Source organism: Schistocerca americana, chromosome 3 (genome assembly GCF_021461395.2).
Source record: "Schistocerca americana isolate TAMUIC-IGC-003095 chromosome 3, iqSchAmer2.1, whole genome shotgun sequence".
Lineage (NCBI taxonomy): Eukaryota > Metazoa > Arthropoda > Insecta > Orthoptera > Acrididae > Schistocerca > Schistocerca americana.
In genome coordinates, this window is record NC_060121.1 from 346,478,520 (window position 1) to 346,505,272 (window position 26,753).

The 26,753-nt window shown below is 41.2% G+C and overlaps 1 protein-coding gene across 1 annotated transcript in view; it reads right to left on the reverse strand.

Moving 5' to 3' along the window:
* Window positions 1-26,753, reverse strand: part of LOC124607404 (WD repeat-containing protein 75) — a 218,743-nt gene that overhangs the window by 1,909 nt on the left and 190,081 nt on the right. The window contains exon 14 of the mRNA XM_047139728.1: window positions 13,258-13,343. Coding sequence (XP_046995684.1) covers window positions 13,258-13,343 — 86 coding nt within the window. The remainder of the gene's footprint in view (window positions 1-13,257; window positions 13,344-26,753) is intronic.

Genomic DNA, 26,753 nt, shown 5'->3' on the forward strand with positions numbered 1-26,753 from the left:
GGCCCCTGTGTCGACTGGTAGGATTAATGGCTGATTCATCACTTGCACTTCAATGAAAAATTTCTTCTGACCTGGAGACAGTGGGGAAACAGTATGCCTATTGATGTCCACTGATTCCTGCAATGGCTCCTGGAGGTGCAGAGCATAGCATACTGCTGTTATAGAGGCCAACCACTCGGGGCAGGCCATCCAAGTGTGATGTACAAAACAAAAGGGGTTAAAAGGAGGTAGCATTCACTGCTCCTACTGCCAACAATGTGTTTGTCCAAATTGACCAATATGGCTTGTTTGTACTTCAGCTACTGCCCCTTCCTCCAGCATGCCAGGCTCCATGCACCGCAGCTGCATCATCAAACTTAAGAGCGTGTTGACCCACCGACTCCCGAGACTTAGCTGTGACAAACACATACTTACAACTGAGGCTGTGAAGCTTGGCTGCTCGAGCTTGATACAACAGCTGCGAGTATTTGCGACATTGGTGGAATTCCACACATGTAGTGACATGTGTATGCTTCTGCTAATAGGAGGACAGAAAAGTCACGTATTGTCAAAAGAAACAGTGCCGGTTCTTGCAGAGGAGCTAACTGGCATAATAAGTGATTAATATGAGAGGGTTTTCATGATAAGAAAAGAGCCCTACAGATCTCCTTGTTGACCATCCAGAAAATCACAAAATGTTGGCGAGGCTGCTTATCATAAGTGTCCCCACGTCAACAACCTGAGGCTAAACTTGGGTCAATGTGCCCAACAACTGTTCCAGCATGGCTGTATGTGACTGCTGTTGTTGCAGAAAGGGCTGAAGTAAAGCTTACCAGGTGTACAAGTACGAAATGCAGATTTGAGACAGCAGATGTCACACCAATGCAGTTTGTGCTATAAAGATTTGACACTGCGCCATTTTGTTGTGTCATCAACAAGTGTCAGAAGCACATGAGTGATAAATTGGAAAAGTCTGTGCATAGTATTGTAGTGTTGTGTTAAATACGTGAAAATTTATACTGAACAAGGAGCACTCACGGACAGCATTAATTTTTTGTTTTCATTTGAAGAAAACTGCTGCTCAATCGTACTGATTACTTTGAGTACTTTGAGAAGCTTATGGTGAATATGCTCCATCGCAAGATACATGTGAACGACGGTTTCAAAAATGGTGATTTTGATGTTGCTGACAAAGAATGTGGAAAACTGCCAAAAAAAGTATGAACATGTGGAATTGGAAGCATTATTGAACAAAGATTATTCATAAACACAAAAATAGCCTGCCGAGTAATTGGTTGTTAGTCAATAAGCTGTTTCCAGTTGGCTACGAGAGATGGGGGAAAAGTGCAAACACATGGGAGAGTTTGCTCACTCGATACAAAAGGAAGTCATTTTTGCATCATATAATTGTAGGGGATGAAAAGTGGATTTATTTCGTGAATCCCAAATGCAAAAAATCATGGGTAGACCAAGGTACACCATTCACATTGAATGTAAGACCAAACTGCTTTGGCAGAAAGATGATGCTCCGTGTTTGGTGGGACCAGAGGGGTATGGTCTATTATGAGCTGTTAAAATCCGGGGAAACGATTAATCCTAAACATTACCGAAAACAATTGACCAGTTTGAACTGTTGGTTGCTTTAGAAAGGCCACAATATCGAAGAGGAGCAACACAAAGTCATTTTTCTTCGAGACAATGCTCCTTCACATACATATGACATGTTGGAAGCACTTGGCTGGGACGTTCTACCCCATGTGGCTTACTCACCAGACACTGCTCCTTCCGATTACCATTTGTTTGCATCAAGGGGTCACACACTTTCTGAGCACCACTTTGGTTCATACAAAGATGTGAAAAAATGGCTCCATGAATGGTTCGCACCAATAGGGGAAAATTTTTACTGGTGTGGTATTCAAAAATTGCCAGGAAAATGTATAACAAATGATAGAGCATACTTTGAATAAAGCACTATTTATCATTCTTCTGAATTTAACATGGTTTTTATAGACAAAAAATCCATATTTCATACTTGTACATCTGGTATATGGAGAAGCCAAATAGCAGGAAATCGCAGAAACCGAAACACATGAAAATTCAACCCTTGTTGTTGTCACTTGTGCTCTAACTAGGAACGCAAGGAAACACATGGCAATAAAATAAATACAATTTATTGGGTCATGAAGTGCAAGCAACACAAATACAGTTAAAGTAGTTAACTCTCAAACACATTAACAACTGAGGGACCAGAGGTCCATGCTTGTCCTTATAAAGACACAATCAACATCAACATCAGCATCAGATGTCACTGGTGTAGTGCTGTGCATGCATAGTGGAATAGGTGATGGCAGGCAGTAGCTTGGCTGCCACTGCAGCCACCTCGGGCAGTTACAGGTGTGCCATTTGAATGTTGGTGTGCACTATGTGTACCATAGTGGCCCCACTTATGTCCACTTGGGTGGCAAGTTTAGGTGTGAAGATATTCATTTATATAAATAATACAGGGAGTAACTGTTGCTGCATCAATAATGCAGAAAGATACTTGTAGCAGCTGTTGCTGCATGCCAGTGTTACTTCTATTTTCTTGTGTGAACTTTTTCCAACCTGTGTCTTGACCTGACATGCTCTTGGTTTAATGCTAGAAACCCTCTCTGTAGCATGATCCTTGTAAATACTAACATCAAAAAAAGTTGCCATCACCCCAGTTCCCAGAACTCCTGAAGATAGACAAAGACTGTGGATACTCTATCACAGACACAATCCCTTTGACTGTTCAGAGATGTCACTAAACCAGCGCAAAGATGTAAACAACCATGCATGAGCAACGTCTATTAGACGGAGGGGGTCCGACAGCCATTCAGTTCCAGTCATTCCACAAGAAGGATGTACATGGCTCATGTTGTCTGTAGTTCAACCATGACTAGACGGTCAATATCGCGGTTCGATCGTGTGCCAGGAAGGGCTCTCAACAAGGGAACTGTCCAGGTGATGCGGAGTGAACAAACGCGATGTTGTTTGGACATGGAGGAGATACAGACAGGCAGGAACTGCCGACGACACGCCTCAACAGGCTGCCCAAGGGCTACTACTGCAGTGGATGACCGCTACCTACGGATTATTGCTCAGAGGAACCCTGACAGCAATGCCACCATGTTGAATAATGCTTTTTGTGCAGTCACAGGACGCCATGTTACAACTCAAACCATGTGCAATAGGCTGCATGATGCGCAACTTCACTCCCGACGTCCATGGCGAGGTATGTCTTTGCAACCACGACACCATGCAACACGGTCATGCTGAAAGCCTTAGACACACTGTTCAGAGTGTGCAGCGAGGTGGAGGTTCCCTGCTGTTTTGGGGTGGCATTAGGTGAGGCCGATGTATGCCACGGGTTTTCATGGAAGGTGCCGTAATGGCTGTACAATATGTGAATGCCATCCTCCGACTGATAGTGCAACGATATCAGCAGGATATTGGCAAGGCATTTGTCTTCATGGACGACAATTCGCACCCCCGTTGTGCACATCTTGTGAATGACTTCCTTCAGGTTAACAACATTGCTCAACTAGAGTGGCCAGCATGTTCTCCAGACATGAACCCTATTGAACATGCCTGGGATAGATTGAAAAGGGCTGTTCATGGACGACATGACCCACCAACCACTCAGAGGGATCTACGCCAAGCCACTGTTGAGGAGTGGGACAATCTGGAATAACAGTGCCTTGATGAACTTGCGGATAGTATGCCACAATGAATACAGGCACGCATCAATGCTACTGGGTATTAGAGGTATCGGTGTGTACAGCAATCTGGACCACCATCTCTGAAGATCTCGCAGTCTGGTGGTACAAAATGCAACGTGTGGTTTTCATTAGCAATAAAAATGGCGGAAATGATGTTGATGTTGATCTCCATTCGAATTTTCTGTACAGGTTCTGGAACTTTCGGAACAGAGGCAATGCAAAACTTTTTTTGTAAGAAAGTTGCTTGCTCTTAAGAATTTCATTAGTTATATGAAACTGTGTGATGAAAATGTATTAATAAAAATAAGAAGTCTAGCTCAACTACAGTGCTTCTGTTGTCAATCAACTAGTTAGTCCTCAGAATTCATATTATAGATACTACAAACGTTGTTGTGATGCCTCATGTAAGGAGGAGAAATGCGTGCCATCATGTTTCCGACTTTGATAAAGGTCAGATTGTAGCCTACTGCGATTGAGTTTATCATATCGCGACATTGCTGCTCGCGTTGGTTGAGATCCAATGACTGTTAGCAGAATATGGAATCGGTGGATTCAGGAGGGTAATACGGAATGCTGTGCTTGATCCCAATGGCCTCATATCACTAGCAGTCGAGATGACAGGCATCTTATCCACATGGCTGTAATGGATCGTGGGGACATTTGTAAGACAACAACCATCTGCCCAAACAGTTCGACGATGTTTGCAGCAGCATGGACTATTAGCTTGGAGACCATGGCTGCAGTTACTCTTGACACTGCATCACAGACAGGAGCGCCTGCGATGGTGTACTCAACAAGGAACCTGGGTGCACAAATGGCAAAATGTCATTTTTTTTTTCAGATGAATTCAGGTTCTGTTTACAGCATCATGAAGGTCGCATCCATGTTTGGCAACATCGTGGTGAATGCACATTGGAAGCATGTATTCGTGATCGCCATACTGGCATATCACCCGGTGTGATGGTATGGGGTGCCATTGGTTACACGTCTCTCCTCTTGTTCGCATTGGCACTTTGAACAGTGCACGTTACATTTCAGATGTGTTACAACCCGTGGCTCTACCCTTCATTCGACCCCTGCAAAACACTACATTTCAGCAGGATAATGCACAACTGCATGTTGCAGGTCCTGTACAGGTCTTTCTGGATACAGAAAATGTTCGACTGCTGCCTGGCCAGCACATTCACCAGATCTCTCACCAATTTAAAATGTCTGATCAATGGTGGTCAAGCTACTGGCTCGTCACAATACGCCAGTCACTACTCTTGACGAACTGTGTTATCGTGTTGAAGCTGCATGGGCAGCTGTTTGACTCAATGCCCAGGCGTATCAAGGCCGTTATTGCGGCCAGAGGTGGTTGTTATGGGTACTGATTTCTCAGGATCTATGCACCAAAATTGCGTGAAAATGTAATCACATGTCAGTTCTAGTATAATATATTTGTCCAATGAATACCCGTTTATCATCTGCATTTCTTCTTGGTGTAGCAATTTTAATGGGCAGTAGTGTAGTAGATATTCTAATGCATTAACATGGAACATATTTACACTGGAAAAACAATTAGTTCCCCTTTTGGCCACAAGGTGCAAATCTGATGTTGTGAATGCAAGAAAGATGTATGGAAATGCTTCCATATGTAATGTATTAGGAGGGGGATGTAGGGAGGAAAGGGCAAACAAATGAGAAAGGCATAATGTTGATTTTATTATTAACTGCCGCTTGCAATTTGCTCAGTATGAGCACTGGAGCATTGACGATGAGCTGCGTCCATAAAATGACATGATCAACAGTTGCTCACAGCAGTTCCACTGGAATCTGAGCAATGTGTTCTTGGATACTGACATTCAGATCAGGTATAGACCAAATATGTCCCTGGTAAAAGTGTCCTTTTAGATATCCCCAGATCCAAAAGTCACAAAGATTCAGATACGAAGACCTAGCAGGCCATGCATCTGCAAAACATCTGGAGATAACACATTCATGGAACGTTGCATCAAGCAGATCTTTCACTTGGCGAGCAAAATGAGGCGTTGCCTCATCCTGCATGAGAACATTGATTTCCACACAATTGTGCTTTTCCAAAGCAGGAATTACATGCCGTACAAGGAGGTCTCAATAACATGGAGGTGTCATGGTACATCTCACATGCCCTCTGAGTGTGTTCTCTTCAAAGGAGAATGGACCAAGAATTAAGGTGCTTGTGAATCCACCTCACACAGTCACCTACGCCAAGTGCAATCATGGCTCCTCATGCAAGCACATGGTTAGAAAGTGCCCCAAATTCAGCAGTTGTGTGTATTCGCTACACCCTGTAGTGTAAGATGTGCCTCATCACTCCATAGAATATAACCTGGCTGCATGTCACCAACTTCAATTTGCGCCAGGAACCAAAGAGCAAATTCAAAATGTTGCTGCAGATCATGATGTTTCAGTTGCTGCACCGTCTTGATGCTGTATGGGTAAGAGTGTAAAACAGACTGCTAAACATTCTGTACTGTTGACCGTAGGACACTTCTTGTGACACCACATGAGCACTAGTGCTACCCGGGGCACATGCTGCATGGTCAGCTACAGCAATAGCAAGCTTGTCAGCAACTTCCATTGGGATAGGATGCCTTCCTCTTCCAGGTGCCACACTGAGCTCACCTAGGTTTTCAAAGTACAGCATCTTCTTTAAACCATTTACTAACATCAGGCCTCTCCTCAGACTTTTAAGTTGGTGGTAATCTCTCAATGCAGCACTGTAATTGCGCCATTCACATACAACAGTTTCACTAACAGCACACGGTCGTCTCTCTTCTCGACATTATGGCTAACATTATGGCTTGCCAAACGACACTTTGGATGTCATATCATTGTACAAACAGTGTACAGTGCCACATTTGCACCTGGTGGTCACAACTGAAACTATTTTTTTCAGCATAAATCAATTTCACATTAATGCAGCAGCAAAATCCACCAGGTTTTGCTGCTATAAGATAATTACAACACACACTATACCTCCTTAAGTAGCTGCACTTTAATTATAACCACCTGGCACATACTCAGTGCATTTCACGCTTTGGTATAAGCAAACAATGTATAAGTAAAGTGGAAACCACATTACATATCAGATTAAACATAGTTGAGGAGAGACTCACCACTTTGCATTTCTTTCCTCAAAATGTGATAAAGTGCACTTAAACTACCTTGGACTATAGGCATCTCTTATTAAAATGTTACATACACCAAAAATGTTTCACAATGATATTTTCTCCATACTTTGAAGATATTAACAGGAATCAACAATTTGTACTGCAGCCACAATAATATTGAGTAAACCACACTGCCACCAAAGAATCTTATTTTACACAATAAACAATAAGCAAAGAACAAAATAAAATTTCTCTTACTTAATGTCAGTGCAGCCTAAGGTTAACTATTGATCCAACTTTCCTGGATTCAGAAACTCACTACTTTGATTTTAAAGAAAATTCATGAACATGGTAGCTGAAGGCTTATAGTGTAAGGTGCTCCTCTCAATCTACCCAATGGCCTTCTGAAAAGAGGGTCGAAGAAGTGATAGAGAATGTTAATTGTGCCCTTGGGGTGGAAAATAGCACCTAAAGTTAGAATTAGTGGGGAATAGTGAAACGATGTGGAAAGATGACAGGTTTCTGGTCAAATGATTATAAACAGCATTGGCTCCTTATGACTAAAATATGTAATATGATATGTAACTATGAGCAATGGAATGGTCCAATTAATACTTTTATGCATTGAACTGAAGCCAATATCAACCATCACTGTGAAAGTTCATTCGCAGTGAGGAAAATACATTAAAAACAAAGAACTAGAAAGGCTAACTAAGTATAGAAGGTAGATATGAAAATGACTAGAAGGTATGAGAAAATATCAAATTTTGACTAACAAGGAGAGCTCCCCAGATGTGGCATCAACTTTTTGAAACCACTTATACTGTGCTGTAGGCTAATCCCAGGTATCACACCCCGCAGCCATTCGTTCTGGTGGGCCTTCACTTGTGGTTTCAATTGTGTCGGGTGCTGTCTGTTTTCTTATCTTTACCAAAATTACTTTGATCATTATATTAATTTAATTAATTATTTTATGTATATTCTTTTCTTTTCTTTTCTAATCCTTTGCCACATTATTTTAACATTGCATTGAAATTTTTATTTGCTCTCAGTTTTTACTCCTTTTTTATTTGTAATTTTTGTCCATGTCATTTTAAATATTGTTATTTATCCATCCTGATATTTAAAGGTTTAAAAATACTGATCTTTCATTTAAAAAACAAAAGATGAAAGAATTTATTTATATCAGCTGTACAAAGGTGTCAAAAATATATTCTTTACTGTAAGATGTACATACAAACATTTAAAACAAATTCTTCTGAAATCATGGGCAAAATAATGCAGATGAAGATTTAAATGAAAGAAAGTTTAATAAATTAAATTTAATTCATGCATAATAAGTACCAAAATAACAATTGAAATAACATGGAAGAAAATATAAAATGCTGAAAAGGAAAAAAATATAATTGGAAATAAATAAATAAAAATATGTAAAACCACATGGACAAAAATTCCAAATGACGAAAGACTAAAAGGAAGTAAAAAATGAGTGCAAATGAAAAGCTGCTTCAACAAAGATAAGAAGGAAAAAAGGCACTTGACAGGACTGAAACCCTTGACCTTGTGGCACCAGCCAAATACAAGGTGTGATTCAGAAGTTTCAAGACTGGTTCTATTCTGAGTAGGGGAGCGCACGCAGACCAGTTCCGCCGGGTGGGGGAAGTAGTGGGGGGGGGGGGGGGGGGTCTCAGGGAACGAACTGATGCTGCATCAGTTGCCTCCGGAACCCTGGAGAGTGCGCATCACTTGCAGTGTGAATGCGTGTCATTGACCTCAGTTGAAAAGTGGGAGAGGTGATAATGGAACAGCACTTGGAGTACCGTTATGAAGTTAAGTTTTGCGTGTGACTGAACAAAACCGTCACTGAGACTCTCAGTATGATTCAAGAGGGCTTTAAGGAAGATGCCATGTCCCATGCGATGGTTTTCATGTGGCACAAACGTTTCAAAGATGGTCACGGGAATGTTGAAGACGACAACCACTCTGCAAGGCCATCATCAAGCCTATGTTTTGATCAAGTTCGATGTGACAACACTGCCACAGCCGCCCTACAGCCCCGACTTGGCTCCAAGAGACTTTTTCCTCTTCCCCCAAATCAAGACAGGCCTAAAAGGGAAGCAATTCGACTCCATCGACGCCATCCAGCAGGCTTCGATGAGAGCCCTCGACAGCATGACGCCCGAGGCCTTCCAGAAGGGCTACGAACAGTGGAAGATGCGCTGGCAGCACTGTGTTGATGCTGAAGGATCATATTTTGAAGAGTTTTAGTCCGCTGTACTTAAATGTCCAATAAATTTCTAGTTCTAAGTTAAGTCTTGAAACTTTTGGATCACACCTTGTAACTTAACCACTAGAACAATCTACACTTTTGTAAAGCTGTTTTTAAATAGTAAATCCTACCTCTGGGGACCTCTTCTAGTCAGTCTCTGCTTTATGCAGATTTAAAAAACAAATACTGGGCTGTGAAGCAAACCCAGAAGACATAAGACTCAAATTGTAATCTAATGGTAATGCAAGAGGCTGAAATTCAAAACGGATAAAAAAATGATGAAGTGAAATGTCAGAAGTATATCATAGGATGAGTAGTACTGAAAATTTTCAAGGCAGTCAGCATTAGTAAAATCATCCAATGTAGTTCTGAAAATTATAAATGGAATGTAATAAAAAAGGAAAATTAAGACTGGGCAAGATACCATAGGTACAGAGACACAAGATGCTTAAAGCTACTGACACAACTAAGTAAATACTCCAGATTTCTTATGAAAGAGAGTATAAGAACACACTGAATGAGTTAGGAAGATCACAACACAGACTCTTTAAGAATAAAATTAACTGGAAGTCAAACATGTTGAGTCAGAATGTGTGTGAGAGACATGTGAGCAAATGGTGAGAAAGGTTATTGTATGAAAAATTAAGATTCTGAGAAAGAAGGTGAAAATCGACGTTACATACAGAAAAATTGGGTGGGAGGGGGAGGGTGGGGGGCACATTAGTGGCAAGAGAACAAGAAGGACAATACACTAGGTAACAAGGGTTCCAAAGCATGGAAAAAGAGGAGAAACTGGATGTGAGAGAAATGGGTGACCCAGTAATGTAGCAAGGTTTTTATTTTTCTGAAATAATGCCCTGAAATGATGACCAGCCAATATAATATTCTCTGTAAACCATCTCCAACAGTTTTTCATCCATTCCCCTGATACTGGAGATGTCCTGGTCAGAACCAGAGCTCTTTATATACCCATTTCCACACCTGATTTCTCTTATCCCCGTGACTGCACTTTGTTCTAAACACTCCTACCACTAACTATAGCACCTCATTTACTAATGAAAACCTGTCATCAAAGGGAGAGCAACTTGTTAAATAATTTACCCTTATATCAAGGCCCAAGTGACGCCAGCTGTAAGCGAAGAGGGGCACTACAGGTGCCACAACAGTAAAATTTCTGCACAGAGCTTATCACAGATAGTATTGGAAACTAACAGTGGTGAAAGTATAAAAGGGAAAATAGAGACCGGGGGGGGGGGGGGGGGGCATAAGTCTTTTTGTAGAAAAATATTTTCAAACCAGCCCTAAGTATATAGTGTCAACAAACAGTCATAACGATGATGCTTTGCTGCTGCTACATACGACATGTGGAGTCAGCCTTCTGAGATCAGTGACTCATGAGGTTTGGTGGTCTCGGTATTTGAAACCCACCTGGCGTTCATTTGCAGAAATTTTTTCAGTAAACCTCTTTTTCCCTGTTTTAGAATTTTTTTACTCAGCTTTCCTACACATTTAATTTTATTATTTTTTTCTCCTCTCTGCCTACCATCCTCCCGTTGCCATTTTGTTTGTGACTTATTTCTACTGGTTTATAACCTCTCTACCACAAAAACCTCTCCTGTTGGCCTGAGACTCCACGTGTCCTCGCAAGCGCCCTTCAGTCCTACAAGTTGCTAAAAGCTACCAGTTATCATGTTTCTTATGATTCCATCTGCTGCTACTTAGCGAGTAAATTATTTCTCACCATGTATTATAAATTAAAGAACCCCCCCCCCCCCCCCCCAAATCATCTTTTTCTATCTGTATGTTATGACTATCTCAGGAACTATTGTAGGGATTTTGATACGGTTTTCATTAACTGATAGACTAATTCATGAAGAAATTGTGTGTCTATAACTTACTACTGTTATCCCAGGCCACTCATAGACATTTTGTGCTATCAATGCGCAAAGTTCGGGCAGGTCACTAGTTATAAATGTTTTCAGTCCATCGGTGAATTATGCTAGTTTGTCATGAGTAATAAACATGTTCATGTTGAAAAGAACATGATTAAACCAAGTAAATAAATATATTTACTGGGCAACATATAAAGAATTTGTGATGGGTTATTTCCTGATGAGTTTGATATGAGAAGCTCACAACAGTTAACAAGAGCAAAAGACAAGGTCCCGGAAGGAAAGAAAGAACTATTAAAACATCACAAAACTTTGCATTTCATGATCTGGAAGTTCAAGAGCAAAGGGAAAAATAGTTACAGAAAAGTATTTCAATAAATGGCAAAGAAAACAAATGTTCTCTCTCTCTCTCTCTCTCTCACACACACACACACACACACACACACACACACACACACACACACACACACACACACACACACACGCCCGAGGGAGGACTCGAACCTCCACCAGGACCAGCCGCACAGGTAAAGAAAACTACACTGAAAAGGAGAAGTCCCCAGGCATGGGATCAACTTTTGAAATAGCCTATACACTGATGAAGGTTACGGTCCCAGGTATCTCTTTTTTGTGGCCATTTACTCTGGTGAGCCCTCATTTGCGAGTAATCAGAGAGAAAAAAAAAAAAAAAAAAAAAATCATAATTTTGCGTGATATTCTACAGCCTTAAAACTGAGAGCTTTGTATTTAGTGGTGCAGAAGGTCTGATCCCATCAGATGCTAATGCTTCACTTTTTTTAACAGTTATAAAAATGATTTTGATCATTATTTTTATTCAATTAATTGGTTTAAAATTTTTAAAATTTCTAGTCCTTTGACATGTCATTATAATCATCATACTAACTTCTTCATTTGCTCTTATTTTTTTCTTCTAATCATTCTGTCTTCATTTGGAATCTTTTTCCATGCGAATGTAATTATTTTTATTTATCATTCCCAATATTTAAATGTTTGGAAATGTCAATCTATTGGTAAGAAAACAATAGATGACGTAATCTAGTTATGTTTGCTGTGCAATGGTGTAATTTTTTCTTTTAAGAAGCACCATTATTTTGTATGGTAGACACCAAACAAATATTTAAAACACAAATTCGTGTTGTACTATGGACAAAATAATGCAGATGAAGATTCAAACAGATAATAGGATTAAAAACATATGCTTCAAACAAGGGAAAAAATAATGACTGCAATAACACTGACAAAAATATTAGGTGATCAAAGAGAAGAAATTTAATCAAAATTAATACAACAACAATAAATATCACATGCACAGATATTGAAACTGCAAAAAAAGAAAACAAGCTAGTAATAAAAAAATAAGAGTAAATGTGATAGTTAATACGATGGTTAAAATGACATGACAAAGAGTTAGAAATTTTAAAAAATTACATTTCAACTCATTAATGAACAAAAAATGATCAAAGCCATTTTGATAACTATTTAAAAATAACAAAATCTGACGTGCCTGACAATAACAGAACCCTCGACCTTCTGCATGTCAGCCTTGTATGATAACCACTGTGCTACTACACCACTAAATCTAAAGCTGCCAGTTTTAAGTTTCTAGGACTTCACACAAAATTACGAAATATTCTTGCATGGTTTACCTTCAAACAAGAGCCCACCAGGATGAATTGTCACAGTGTGTGTGATCCCTAGGATCCTAGCCTACATCACCGTATAGACGGTTTCAGAAAGTCGATCCCACCCCTGGGGACCTCACCTTGTGAAGTAAAATGGTAATGGCAAGCTTTATTGCTAAACTAAGAATAGATTTGGCCTGGTTAAATGCTAATAATCTTAAATAATGAAGAAGTAATTCATAATAAAAAATCAGGAAAAGATTAAAAAAACTGAACTATTTGCAGTAGAAGACAGAAACTAACAGATACAAAGTGAGTGAGGCTACAAAGACATGGGTGAAGGAAGCTGCAGAGGGAAGACAGAAGGGAGGGGAGGGGGCAAACCGTCTTCAGGGTTACATGATATTGATGATAGGGCTGCACTGACTGGACTATGCACACACTTACTGCCTTCCAGTGCCAGAGACACACTGATGAGGCACAAATGTGGAAAATGTTTAAGGATGTATCAATGAATCTTGCTATATAAATGTTCATAATATAATTAAAATTGATTGCAAGACACTATATGATAAAAATAATAACACTGATACGAACCTAGACTTTGTTACTATTAAAGCACGTAAGAATGGAGCACACAGCAGAGAGATTGGTGGCATGGTGTGAGCAGGTGGCTTCAGCAACTGGAACACAATAGACATTATCTGTAAACATAACTAGTTTCATAAGAAGAAAAGTTTACAAATACAACTACTTGCACTATAATATGCCATTTGTATTGAATTATAAATAATAGAAGGTTTAAGCCACAACATTTGTTGCAAAACTATAAAATTAAGTCTCTGAAAATTTTCACAGATCTTCTCAAAATTTTTTTAGTGCTCTCTGAACTTCCATGCTATTATTGCTATGCGTCTACTGCAGTGTGCTCTGTGCAGATAAGCAAATTTATAAGTGCAAAACAGATTTTTGCATTATGAGCACACCTCTTACTATTTAGCAGATGACAATGGTACAACCCTGCCACAAAATCTGTGGCAGGTTAATATTCAAAGCTAAGAAATTACAGGAGATCCATCAAAACACAATAATGTTCAATGTCACTGCATCGTCATCAGGCTCCTTTTTTGGCACAAACTGGACCTGTAACCAACTTTCCATACTGCCAAACAACTACTTGTTTTATGCGTGCAGCAGGCACTTCATACATGAGCAGGCCTGCAGTCACCGAGTTTGATTTTCATCTCCCATTATGTCAGTATGGACAGTTGGTTATACATCCAATTTTTGCCAATAGAGGGGCTTCATGACTGTGCAGTGTGTCACTAAAACCAATCACATCTGAATAAAGAGACTCAATCACATTACTCCTCATGTACTGACCAGCAATCATCCAGCTCTCCATCTGAAATGGAAGATAAAACAATGGAAAATCCCAGATGGAATGTAACAGTATTATGAAACAGATAGTTGCCACTCCCCATACAGCAGAGATGCTGAGTCACAGATGGGCACAACAAAAAGATTGTCGAAAAGTGAGCTTTTGGCCAACAAGGTCTTTGTCGAAAACAGACAACATATACATACATACTCACATAAAAGAACTCACATACACATGACAAAAGTCTCTGGCATCTGAAGCCAGACTGTGAGCAGCAGCACATGATGGGAGAGGCAACCGGGTGGTGGAGGTAAGGAGAGAGCGGGCGGGGTAGGGGTGGGGATGGTAAAGTGCTGCTAGTGGGAGCATGCAGGAATGAGGTAGAGAGTGGGTAGGACAGCTAGGTGCAGTTGGGAGGTAGACGGAGGGCGGGGGTTGGGGCGGAAAAGGAAAGAAGTAAAAAGACTGGGTGCGTTGGTGGAGTACAGGGTTGGGCAGTGCTGGAATGGGGACAGAGAAGGGGATAGATGGGTAAGGTCAATGATTAACAATGGTTGAGGCCAGGAGGGTTAAGGGAACATAGGATATATTGCTGGGAGGATTCCCACTGCACAGTTCTGAAAAGCTGGTGCTGGTGGGAAGGATACAGGTGGCACAAGCTGTGAAAGAGTCACTGAAATGAAGAATGTAGTGTTGGGTGGTGTGCTCAGCAACAGGGTGGTCTATCTGTTTCTTGGCCACAGTTTGTCAATGGCAAATCACGCAGAAAGACAGTGTGTTTGTTGTCATACCAATGTAAAATGCAGCACAATGGTTGCTGCTTAGCTTGTAGATCACATGACTGGTTTCACAGGTAGCCCCACCTTTGATGGGACAGGCCAGATTGGAGCAGGTCATGGTGAGAGGATGTATGGGACAGGTCTTCTACCTAGGTCTATCACAGGGATATGAGCCACGAAGCAAAGGGGTTGGACATTGTGTAGGTTCAGTGGGCAGCAGAATACCACAGTGGGAGAGGGGGAAGGATAGTGAGTAGGACACTTCTCATTTCAGTGCAAGATGAGAGGTAGTCAAGAATGTAATTCAGTTGCTCCAGTCCTGGGTAGTATGAGGGGAATGCTGCTCTGTGGCCAGACAGTGGGACTTTGGGATGTGGTGAGTGACTGAGAAGATAGGGCATAGGAAATCTGCTTTTGTACACGGGTGGGAGGTAATTATGGTCCACGAAGGCCTCAGCAAAACCCTCAGTATATTTTTAGAGGGACTGCTCATCACTATAGATGCGGTGGCTATGTGTGGCCAGGCTGTGCTGTATGGAAGGGACTTCCTGGTATGGTGGTTGGGAGGTCTGATATGGACAGAAGTACTGATGTAGCCATCTTTGAGGTGGAGGTCAACATCGAAGAAGGTGGCTTGTTGGGCTGAATAGGACCAGGTGAAGCCAAGGGAGGAGGAGGTGTTAAGGATTGGAGGGATGTGGATACGGTGTCCTCATCCTCAATCCAGATCACGAAGATGTCATTAATGACCCTAAACCAAGTGAGGGGTTTGGGATTCTGGGTGTTTAGGAAGGATTCCTCTAGATGGCCCATGAATAGATCGGCATAGGATGGTGCCCTTAGCCATACCCTGGATTTGTTTGTAGGAAAAGGAGAAGCAATTGTGGGTGAGGGTATAGTTGGTCATGGCAATTAGGAAGGAGGATGTTGGTTTGGAATCCATCAGGTGTTGGAAAAGGTAGTGTTCAATAGTGGTAAAGGAGATTGCATCAATAGTGGCATGCAAGGCACCATATGGTAGAGCAACAGGAACTATGGAGAGTCAGTGGAGGAAATGGTTGGTATCTTTTATATGGGAGGATAGGTTGCGGGTAATAGGCTGAAGGTGTTGGCCTTCGACAGCACAGATTCTCTCATTGGGGGCACATTAACTGACAACAATGGGGCATCCTGGATGGTTGGGTTTATGGACTTTAGGAAGTGCAAGGAATGGTAGGGGTGACGAGAGAGATTGACTCTGGGGGGAGTGAAGTAACTGTAGCAGGGTTTATATGTGGATGAATCTGACAGCTGGCACAGACCTTCTGTCAGGTAATCCTTGCAGTTCAAAACACCTGTGGTGGAGCCTTTTTCAGCAGGTAGGATTATAAGATCAGGATCAGGTTTTAGGTGGTGGATCACAGTTCTTTCTGCAGATGTAAGGTTAGTTTGGATATTGAGGGACTTGGGGAAAATGGTGAGGCAAGGTTCAAGGTTAATAAATACTGGAAAGTTAACAGGAGCTGATTTGGGGGCAGGTGGGTGTGGATCACAGTTGGATGGAGGAGTGAACTGAGTCAGGCAGGGTTAAACATTGGTCTTTGGTTGAGCCTGATTAGTAGGGTTGGTGGCGAAGAAGTGTCTCAGTGTAGGGACTGGGAGAAGGAGAGAAGGTCTTTAACTGGGTCTGCACAATTGAATTTGGGAGTGGGGCAAATGGTGAGGTCTTTGGAAAGGACTGATACTTTTGTGGGGCTAAGGCTTTTGGAGGAAGGTGTCATGACAATATTTAGGGTCTGTTTAGGTTCTAGACTCTGTGTGGTGGCGGGAGGGAGTTTCGGAGGGTGGGGTAAATGTAGCAGATCTGTGAGGCAGGGCTTGCTGGTTACGAGAGGACATGGGTAGGGCGGACGGGGTTTGAAGGTTTTTGTAGAGGTGGTGGATAATGGTAGTCCAAGTAGGGAGTGGGAAGTGAGCAGGGTGGAGAGTTTTTTGAGGTGGTGTTGCTTTAGCTCTTGGAGGGGAAGAGTTGCAATGTGTGTTATGGGATCCTGGAATCTGGGACTGCATAGCAGGAGTTGCGTTTGTGTGTGTGTGTGTGTGATATCTATTTTTGACAAAGGCCTTTTTGAGTGAAAGCTCATTTTCTGACAGTATTTTTTTTGTGCCTACCTGCGACTCAGCATCTCCGCTACATGGTGAGTAGCAACTATCCTTTTCATAATACTGAAATAGAAGACAGATATATGAAAGTTTGCTGTATATTGTTAAGGGTCAGGTCTCTCCTCCTCCTCTTCTTCTTCTTCTTCTTCTTCTTTATTAAAATATTTCAGGGTCAACTGTACAAATGTCACATCCATAACCACGGAATGACCTTGCAGAAGATAGAAATGCCATACAGGTTGCTGCACATTCTTAAGTTTATCTCAGAAAAACATTTATTCTACATGATCAGATGGAAAAAAATCATGTGATATGTCCTAATATAGTGAGGGACCTCCTTTTGCCTGGTGTTGCGCAGCAACTACATGTGGCATGGACTCAACAAGTCATTGGAAGTCCACTGCAGAAATCTTGAGCAATGCTGCCTCTATAGCCATCCATAATTTCGAACATGGTGCCGGTGCTAGATTTTGTGCATGAATAACCTCTCAATTATGTCTCATAAATGTTTGATGGGATTCATGTCAGGCAATCTGGGTGGCCAAATTATTTGCTCAAATTGTCCAGAACGTTCTTCAAACCAGTTGTGAACAATGCCCAACATGGCGCAAAGTCATCCATAAAAATTCCATCATTGTTTGAGAACATGAAATTCATGAATGGCTGCAAATGGTCTCCAAGTCGCCAAACCTAAGCATTTCATGTCAATGATCAGTTCAGCTGAACCACAGGACCCAGTGCAATCCATGCAAATACAGCCCACACCATTATGGAGCCACCACCAGCTTGCACAGTGCCTTGTTGACAACTTGGGTGCATGGCTTCATAGTGGCTGTGCCAAACTTTAACCCTGCGATCAGCTCTCACCACCTGAAATAGGGACTCATCTGACCAGCCACTGTCTTCCAGTCATGTAGGGTCCCACCGGGAGAGGTGCTGCAGGCGATTTCATGATGTTAGCAAAGGCACTCACATTAGTTGTCTGCTCCCATAGCCCATTAACGGCAAATTTTTCTGCACTGTCCCAATGGATACATTCGTTGTATGTCGCACCTTGATTTCTGTAGTTATTATGTGCAGGCTTTCTTGTCTGTTTGTACTGACAACTCTACACTATCATCGCTGCTCTCGGTCATCAAGTGAAGATCGCCAGCCAATGCGTTGTCTGTGGTGAGAGGTAATGCCTGCAGGTTGGTATTCTTGCCACACTCTTGACACTGTGGATCTTGGAATACTGAATTCCCTAATGATTTTCGAAATGGAGTATTTCATGCATCTATATCCAACTACCATTCCATAGCCAAAGTCTGTTACTTCCCATTGTGCAGCCATAACGACATCGGAAATTTTTTCACATTAATCACCTGAGTACAAATGACAGCTCCATCAATGTCCTGCTCTTTTTTAACTTGTGTACGTGATACTACTGCCACTTGCATATGTGCATATCACTACCCCAATGGCTTTTCTCACCTCAGCTCACACGTATATAAGTACTAAATTTGATTAAAATGAGAATCTGCTGTAGACAAGATTTATCAATAAACTTAGAAGAGAATGGTCCTATTCGTTGAAAAAAACCTTCAGTGAAAGCCATTATTAAGGTGGAAGATAGCACAAGCTGTCATACACAGGAAAGAGTGACAGAGTCCTAAATCTGCAGACCTCAGTAAGTACTATGATGAAGACCCACATATTTTTCTTGCACACTGTGGGCAAGCATATGGTAGCATCTATGACTCAGCTAGAGGAATAATCATGATAATGATCATTATGGTGTTATTGGCAAAGATACCCCAACAGATGTAGTTTGGGTGCTTAGTGCAAGCCTTTCTGCTTGACACCACTTCACCAAATTTTGTGTTGATGATGATGATGATGATGAAATGAAGTGATGATAACACCCAATCTCGGAGTAGAGGAAATCTCTGATGTAGCCGGGAATCGAACCAAGGACCCAAGGATCTCGCTGCATCAGTCCTAACCACTAGACCACGAACTGCATATCAGCCACAGGCAGTTTTGTTCCAAGGACAGCAGAAACATATTAACTGATGATGTAAATAAGTTAAACAAAACTGCAACCAGTCACTTTTTTTATTTACATTCAATATACAGTCATGGTTCTAAAATATCCATAATGGATAAACATAAACTGATGATTTGCTTACATATTATCAAAGAAACTAACAGTAATAGAAAAATAGTTTGGATAGCATGTGTGTTTAATAACCTGTGGTGGCCAGATTTGTATGGTTAGTTGGGCAGTCTCCATATCCCAACACCAAAATTTATTACAATTTCATGGGTGGTTGTAAGTTGGTGCTCTCAAATGTACAGCAACGTTCTGGTATAGTGCTAAAAATTATTTAAAAAGTTTGTCCATGACAGTCTTCTCCATTTTACTTGCATCTCTGAAGAGAATATGTCAATTTCCAGAAAGAGTCTTCCACTTTGCAGTAATGTGTGCACTATCATGAAACTTAGTGACACATCAAAATTGTGTCCTGGACCACAACTCAAACCCAGGCACTTGACTATTGCTGACAGTGATGATACTAAATGTGCTATCCAGGCATGACCAGCCCCTACTTTACAAACTTTACAGAAGATGCAAGAAGAATGTTTCATTCTGCAGCAAAGTTTGCACTCATATGAAACTTCCAAGCAGATTAAAACGGTGTGTCAGACCAAGAGTTGAACTCGGGACATTTGCCTTTTCGCAGGCAAGTGCTGTACTGACTGCTATCCAAACACGACTCATGACCCGCACTCACAGCTTTACTTCCACCAGTACCTTGTCTCCTACCTTTCAAGCTTCATGCTTCACACAAGTTTTCCTGTGAAACTTTCAGGAAGAACTCTCCTGGAAGATAGGAGGATATTGTGGAGACAGGCTTTGGTTAAGCTGATGAGACCATGGCACAAAAATTAATAATAATAACAGCCCTCATGGAATTTGAACCTGTTTGATTTTAAGCCGTTGTCCATTCCATTATCTAACTCCAATTAAGTGAGGTACTCATAGCATGTTTAATTCAAATAAAAAAAGGCCTCAGGTGGGAAAGAGACTTCTTTCAAGATAATGTACTCCATTTGTTAGAAAAAATCCAGGACATATTTGTTAAAAGAAATCGAAAATTGTACTTAACCAAGCAATGATCCTAGCTACTATTGAAGTTGTGCCCTTGGTGCTCTACACACAGCTGGCAACGTTTCTGGAGGTCTTGAAAACAAGCAGGGAAATTTTTAACTGTGACACATGTAAGCTCATTTGTCACAGCCCATTGGATGTCTGCAATATCCTGACAAAGGTTTCCTTTCAGTCACCTTTTCACTTGTGGAAACAAGAAAAAATCACAAGGCGAGAGATCAGGCAAGTACGGTGGATGTGGGATGGCAATAACAAAATGTCTGGCCAGATATTCGGTAACAGACAATGCAGTAGGGGGTCTTGCATTGTTATGCAGTAAGAACCAGTCCTGAGAATGCCACAAAGTAGGGTGGTGATGTCCAATTGATTGTTGCAAATGTCTCAAGACTTCGATGTAAAGAGTTTGATTCACTGTTTGACCTGGACACTGTGTGACTGGAGGAATATATTCATGGTGAACTACTCCTTTAATATCAAAGAATGCGATCAACACTGTCTTTGTTCTTGAAGATTGTCATGTAACTTCTTTCGAGGCTGGTGATCCAGGACTCCACCATCCAGCACTTTGACACTTCATGTGAGGGTCATACCGGTAGCACCAACTTTCATCTCCAGCAATAACCGTTGACAGAAATGTGGAATCACTTCTGGCTCTACCCAGCAGTTCAGCAGAAATTCTTCATCCTTCCCCTTTCTGTCCGTCTGTCCGCGTGTGAGGTACAAGTTTTGCATTAAGTTTGCATTTCCCTAAATCTTCGCGTAAGATCTTATGACACACATCACAATTCAAATTAAGGGGGGTAGGACATCAAACGGGCCGACTTGGAGCAGGAGAGGCACCACAGGACATTTTATTTTCTACTGTCTATACTTTTACAAATAAATTCATAAAACTTTGTCAGCATGACCAGGAAGGATTCGGGATTCACACTCATAGCAGTGGAAGTTCCAAAACATAACAAAATAAATTCTTTTACATGTGAAATTTCATCATTTTTTCGCTTACTATTGGCGGCATTGGTTGCTATAGGTACATTTTTCTTCACAAGTAAGAGAGATTCTTTGATGAATTTTGCACAGCATACAAACCATACTTACAGGTGTATGAAACTCTAGAATTTTCCAAATCTATTAAAAACTGTGGTAAAAATTAAGATAATTAACTACAAAATATGATTTTTTTTCTAAAGATAAAGTTTAAAACGTAACAGCTCATTCACTTTTTCATAAATTAAATAGATTCTAGAGTTTCAGACACCTGTAAGTATGGTTTGTATGCTGTGCAAAATTCATCGAACAGTCTCTCTTGCTTATGAAGAAAAGTGTACCTACAGCAACAAATGCAGCCAATAATATTGAAAAAATGATGAAATTTCACACGTAAGAAAAATTATTTTGTTACGTTTTTTAACTTCCCCTGCTAAGAGTATGAATCCTGAATCCTTCCTGGTCATGCTCACATAGTTTTATGAATTTACTTGTGAAAGTATAGACAGTGGAAATTAAAATGTCCTGTGGTGCCTCCCTGCTACAAGTCGGCCCGTTTGACGTCCTACCCCCCTTAAGTTCTTCTGATATCTCACGATGGTCTTCTTGCAATAACTACCCTATATGCTCCACGTTTGCACCATATGTGCTGTACATGGATGACCGGCTATGGAATCGTCTTTCACTGCATCTCTGCCTTCAACGAAACTTTTTGTGCCATTCGGAAAGGTGACTACCTGAAAGTGCCTCGCCTGCATATTCTTGCATTTCACTATGGGTTGTTCCAGGCTTAATCCAGAACTTCATGTTCACTCTTTGCTCACAGTCAGCATCCATTGTAACATCGCAACTAATGCGCCAAGAACCCAAATAGTGTGTTGCTAAATTCAACTGGGAGGAGCATTATAATAAATTCAACTGGGAGGAGCACACCACAGAACTGCTGAAGCGTCTTAACAAATCTCTGTTTGCAATGCGAATTTTGTCAGACAAAGGGGATATAAAAATGAAAAATCTGGAATACTATGCTTACTTTCATTCCATAATGTCATATTGGATAATTCATCACGCCAAGCTAAAGTTTTCAGGGCACAAAAGTGTGCAGTAAGAGTTATATGTGGTGTGAACTCAAGAACATCCTGCAGAAGCCTGTTTAGGGAACTAGGGATACTAACTACTGCTTCCCAATATATTTATTCCTTAATGAAATTTGTCATTAAAATATATCACTTTTTCAAACCAACAGCTCAATTCATGGAATCAATACTAGAAATAAGAATAATCTTCACAAGGATTTAAAGTCACTTAGTCTTGTACAAAAAGGTGTGCATTATTCAGGAACACACACATTTTCAATAACTTGCCAGCAGCTGTAAAAAGCTTAACAACCAATGAAATTCACTTTAAGAGAAGCCTAAAGGATTTATTGGTGGCCAACTCCTTCTACTCCATTGATGAATTTCTCGAATTTCTCAGTAAAACCAACGTATATATATATATATATATATATATATATATTATATATATATATATAAATATAAAACTTCTGCACAATTTCAGTGCAGTAATGTGTTCATTGTAAGTGTGTGTGTGTGTGTGTGTGTGTGTGTGTGTGTGTGTGTGTGTGTGTGTGTGTGTAAAAGTACAATCTAACTTCTGCACCATTTCAGTGCAGTAATGTGTTCATTGTAAATAAGTATTATAGTAGTTGTTTACATGTTTATTACCTTATAAATAAATGAAAAAACTTTTTAATTTTAAATTCAGTGCATTAGTATTTGTAAAATGACTCTTTCTTATAGTGTTCATTAAAAAATGACGATCATTCCACTTGGGACCTGTGGAATGGTACATTAGCTTATTTGTTTTAGGTGTAAATATTTGTCATGTATTGTTGTTTTTCTGACATGTTCCACATCCTGGAGGACCTCCTCACTGCGGATCAATTGGAATGAAAGTTAATCTAATCTAATCTAATCTAATCTAAACAGCCCTGACACCTAGTGAGTTTGTGCGCAAACACGGCTGAGATCATTTCGAGGACGCACACATAACTAGGTAACATAAAGACAACATTTCTTTCCTTTTGGTACTACACACTCAGAAAGTAAATAAAAGCCTGTCCTGGAACTTGTCTAACAAAGGGAGCACAATCAGAATAACCGAGAAATCGAAATATATTTCTTCATTCTGCCGTGGCGCACTGTTACGTCATATTCCCGTCCCCTGAAGACTTCACTGACAAGCCGAGCTCACGGGGTCAAGCAGCCGCCCCCGGCAGCTCCATCAGTGGCCTAATGCCGGCTTCCCAGTGACCTCGATGTGGAGGAGGCGCCGGGCGCCGGCTAGTGAGCGCCCCGGCGTTGCCCAACGTCGGCGGTTGCCTCAGCCACGCGCCGGCCGCGCCGCTTCCCACAGGGGAGGACCCGCGCACAGCACGTGCCGGCCGCCCAGGAGCGCGTCGACCTCTTAACGCGACCAATGGGGCGGGCGTCTCCACGCTGCCGCCCAAGCGGGTCACGGGTCGGCCGGGATCGTGTCAACGAACCTTGCCCACTCTGCGCACGTAGGCGAGGCGGCCGCCGGAAAAGGGTCGTTCGCCCGGGAGCGGCCAAAAACTAGGTCTTCGGCACTGGGTCGACGGCCTACAAGACGGGATTTAGGCCGGCGCAACGGGGTCGGGAAGCGCTTTCGGGACGCAACAGAGGGTGTGCGCGCTTGCAGATCGACATCCGTCATGCGCGTGAGCTAAAGCGTTATTTACATAAGCGATTTTCTTTTCTTAAGGGGAGTAGGACGTCAAACGACCCGACTTGGAGCACGAGAGGCATCACAGGGGCATTTTAATTTCCAGTGTCTATACTTTTACAAATAAATTCATAAAACTTTGTCAGCATCACCAGGAAGGATTCAGGATTCACACTCATTGCAGTGGAAGTTCGAAAACATAACAAATTTTTTTTTTTTTTTTTTTTTTTTGCGAATGAAAACTCATCTTTTTTCACTTACTAATGGCTGTCTTTTTTGCTATAGGTACACTTTTCTTCGTAAGTTAGAGAGATTCTTAGATGAATTTTGCACAGCATACATTACATAATTACAGGTGCATGAAACTCTAGAATTTATTTAATTTATGAAAAAACGAATGAGCTGTTGTATTTTAAACATCATCTTTAGAGAAAAAACACAAATTTTGTAGTTAATTACCTCAATTTTTACCACAGTTTTTAATACATATGGAAAATTCTAGAGTTTCATACACCTTTAAGTATGTTTTGTATGCTGTGCAAAATTCTTCGAAGAATCTCTCTTATTTATGAAGAAAAGTGTACCTATAGCAACAAATGCTGCCATTATTAAATTATGAAATTTCACATGTAAAAAAAAAAATATTTCGTTATGTTTTACAACTTCCACTGCTAAGAGTGTGAATGCTGAATCCTTCCTGGCCATGCTGACAAAGTTTTATAAATTTATTTGTAAAAGTATAGACAGTGGAAATTGAAATGTCCTGTGGTGCCTCTCATGCTCCAAGTCGGCCCGTTTGACGTCCAACCCCCCTTAAACGACTATTTGTGGCAAATAAGTCTACTGCAGCGCTCCTGGCATATTATTCCTGTACTGACGAGAACACGGCAAGTGCCATAATCCGATTTCCCAGAAACTTCGCTACGGTCGCAAGTTCGAAACCTGCATCACGCATGGATGTGTGTGATGTCCATAGGTTGGTTAGGATTAATTAGTTCTAAGTTCTAGGCGACTGATGACCTCACAAGTTAAGTCGCATAGTGGTCAGAGCCATTTGAACCCAGAAACTTCGCTCAGTAGAAGAGTGGTCAAAACAAGAGCCTATTTATCTCCACTTATCCGTAGATACTTGAACGTTTCTGAGAAAAAACAGTCAAAGTTTTCGAGACACTTTATGTGCCTTTTAACATGTAACTTGTTTAGTCAAAGTTGTGGCTACGTCGCGGATTGACACTTCTGCACCCAGTGTTCGAAACCTGATTATCGTTTTATTTATTTAATTATTTATTCCCATTTATGCATCCATGTCCATAGAAAAATTACTACACGACTGTGCAAAATAAGAAATGAATGAGAAAAATTTGGAATTGTGCGTCTTGGTGATAACAATGGCGGTGTTGTGTACTTGTCCTTATGAAGTGGGTTTCGGTCGGCTAGCAACTATAATAATTTATTCTGCACCCTGCAAGGAGGTCTTGCACTCAGTCGATTCTGGCCTGTTTAGCTGGTTTCCTCCTCTTGAGGAAATGGTTCAAATGGTTCTGAGCACTATGGGACTTAACTTCTGAGGTCATCAGTCCCCTAGAACTTAGAACTACTTAAACCTAACTAACCTAAGGACATCACACACATCCATGCCCGAGGCAGGATTCGAACCTGCGACCGTAGCGGCAGCGCGGTTCCAGACTGTAGTGCCTAGAACTGTTCGGCCACTCCGGCCGCCTCTTGAGGAAATCTGGAAGGGAATTAGTTCTCAAAGCGAACAGACAGCGATACACCATAGAAACATATATTATATAATAAATGCATAACAAACCCAGCTTCAACTTTAAAAATAATATAACACCCTTGTATCCCCTACCTAGGCAAGAAACATTCGCGTAGTAACCTTCTACGTACATGGGTAGATAAATGAAAAAGAAAATAAAAACAATAATCGGGTTTCGAACACGGGGCGCAAAAATGTGAAGCCCCGACGCTAGCCAATGTGCCACGTTTCAGCTGACTTATCATGCGATAAAAGGCATCTAAGTTGCGTCGAAAATCTTGGCCATAGTTTTCTCTTGACGGATGACTATCTGCGGATAAGAAGGGACACGTGATTGCTTGTTTTGACCCCTCTTACACTGAGCGAAGTTCCACAGGAAATCGAGTTATGGCACTTGCCGTCTTCTCTTGTGAGCCCTGTCTGCACGATTGGTCGTATTTGTTTGAACGTTGGCGCCAAAACTGCGATTGTTCTGCCACATGCTGAACTGTTTGGCGCCTGGATGGTGAAAGTGGGGGTTATGAGGGAGCGTCTCCCTTACGGAAATTCGACACTGAAAATGATAATAGAGGTTATTAACGACCAAACCAAAATGTATGGCGGATGTTCTTCACGAAAGGTCGTATGGTAAATTCCCCATACTGCTCTAATCTGAAAGAATAGGAAAAGCGTCGCGGGAACATTTAAAAAAAAATCATTTGTTTGTTCGAGAAAACAACTGCACGCTGTTTTTCTCCCTCAGCAGATCTGACATTTCCACAGCTGAAACTGTTTTCATTAAAAGAGATTCGTCATATATTTACATTCCCGTTAACGCACAGTGTACGTTTTTTCTTTGCCCACATACTTAAAACGCAAATACCTTTTAGCTTTCAGGTAATTAGTCTATCTAGCAGAAAAAATTATCAAATTCTCATACAACATTTGCAGTGTGTCAAGTATAGAAAGCAAAAAATACCATGAAGACTACGCGTAAGAATCCACAAAAGCACAGAGTATTAACTGATGTGCCCCCTAGATGGCGGCGGAGAACCTGGCGCGTCGCATGGGACACCTCAGGTGTCGCTTGTTTTGCCCAGGGGCTCTGCTTCTGAGGCACCCGACACAAGAATTCGCCCTCACAGCAGGGTGAGT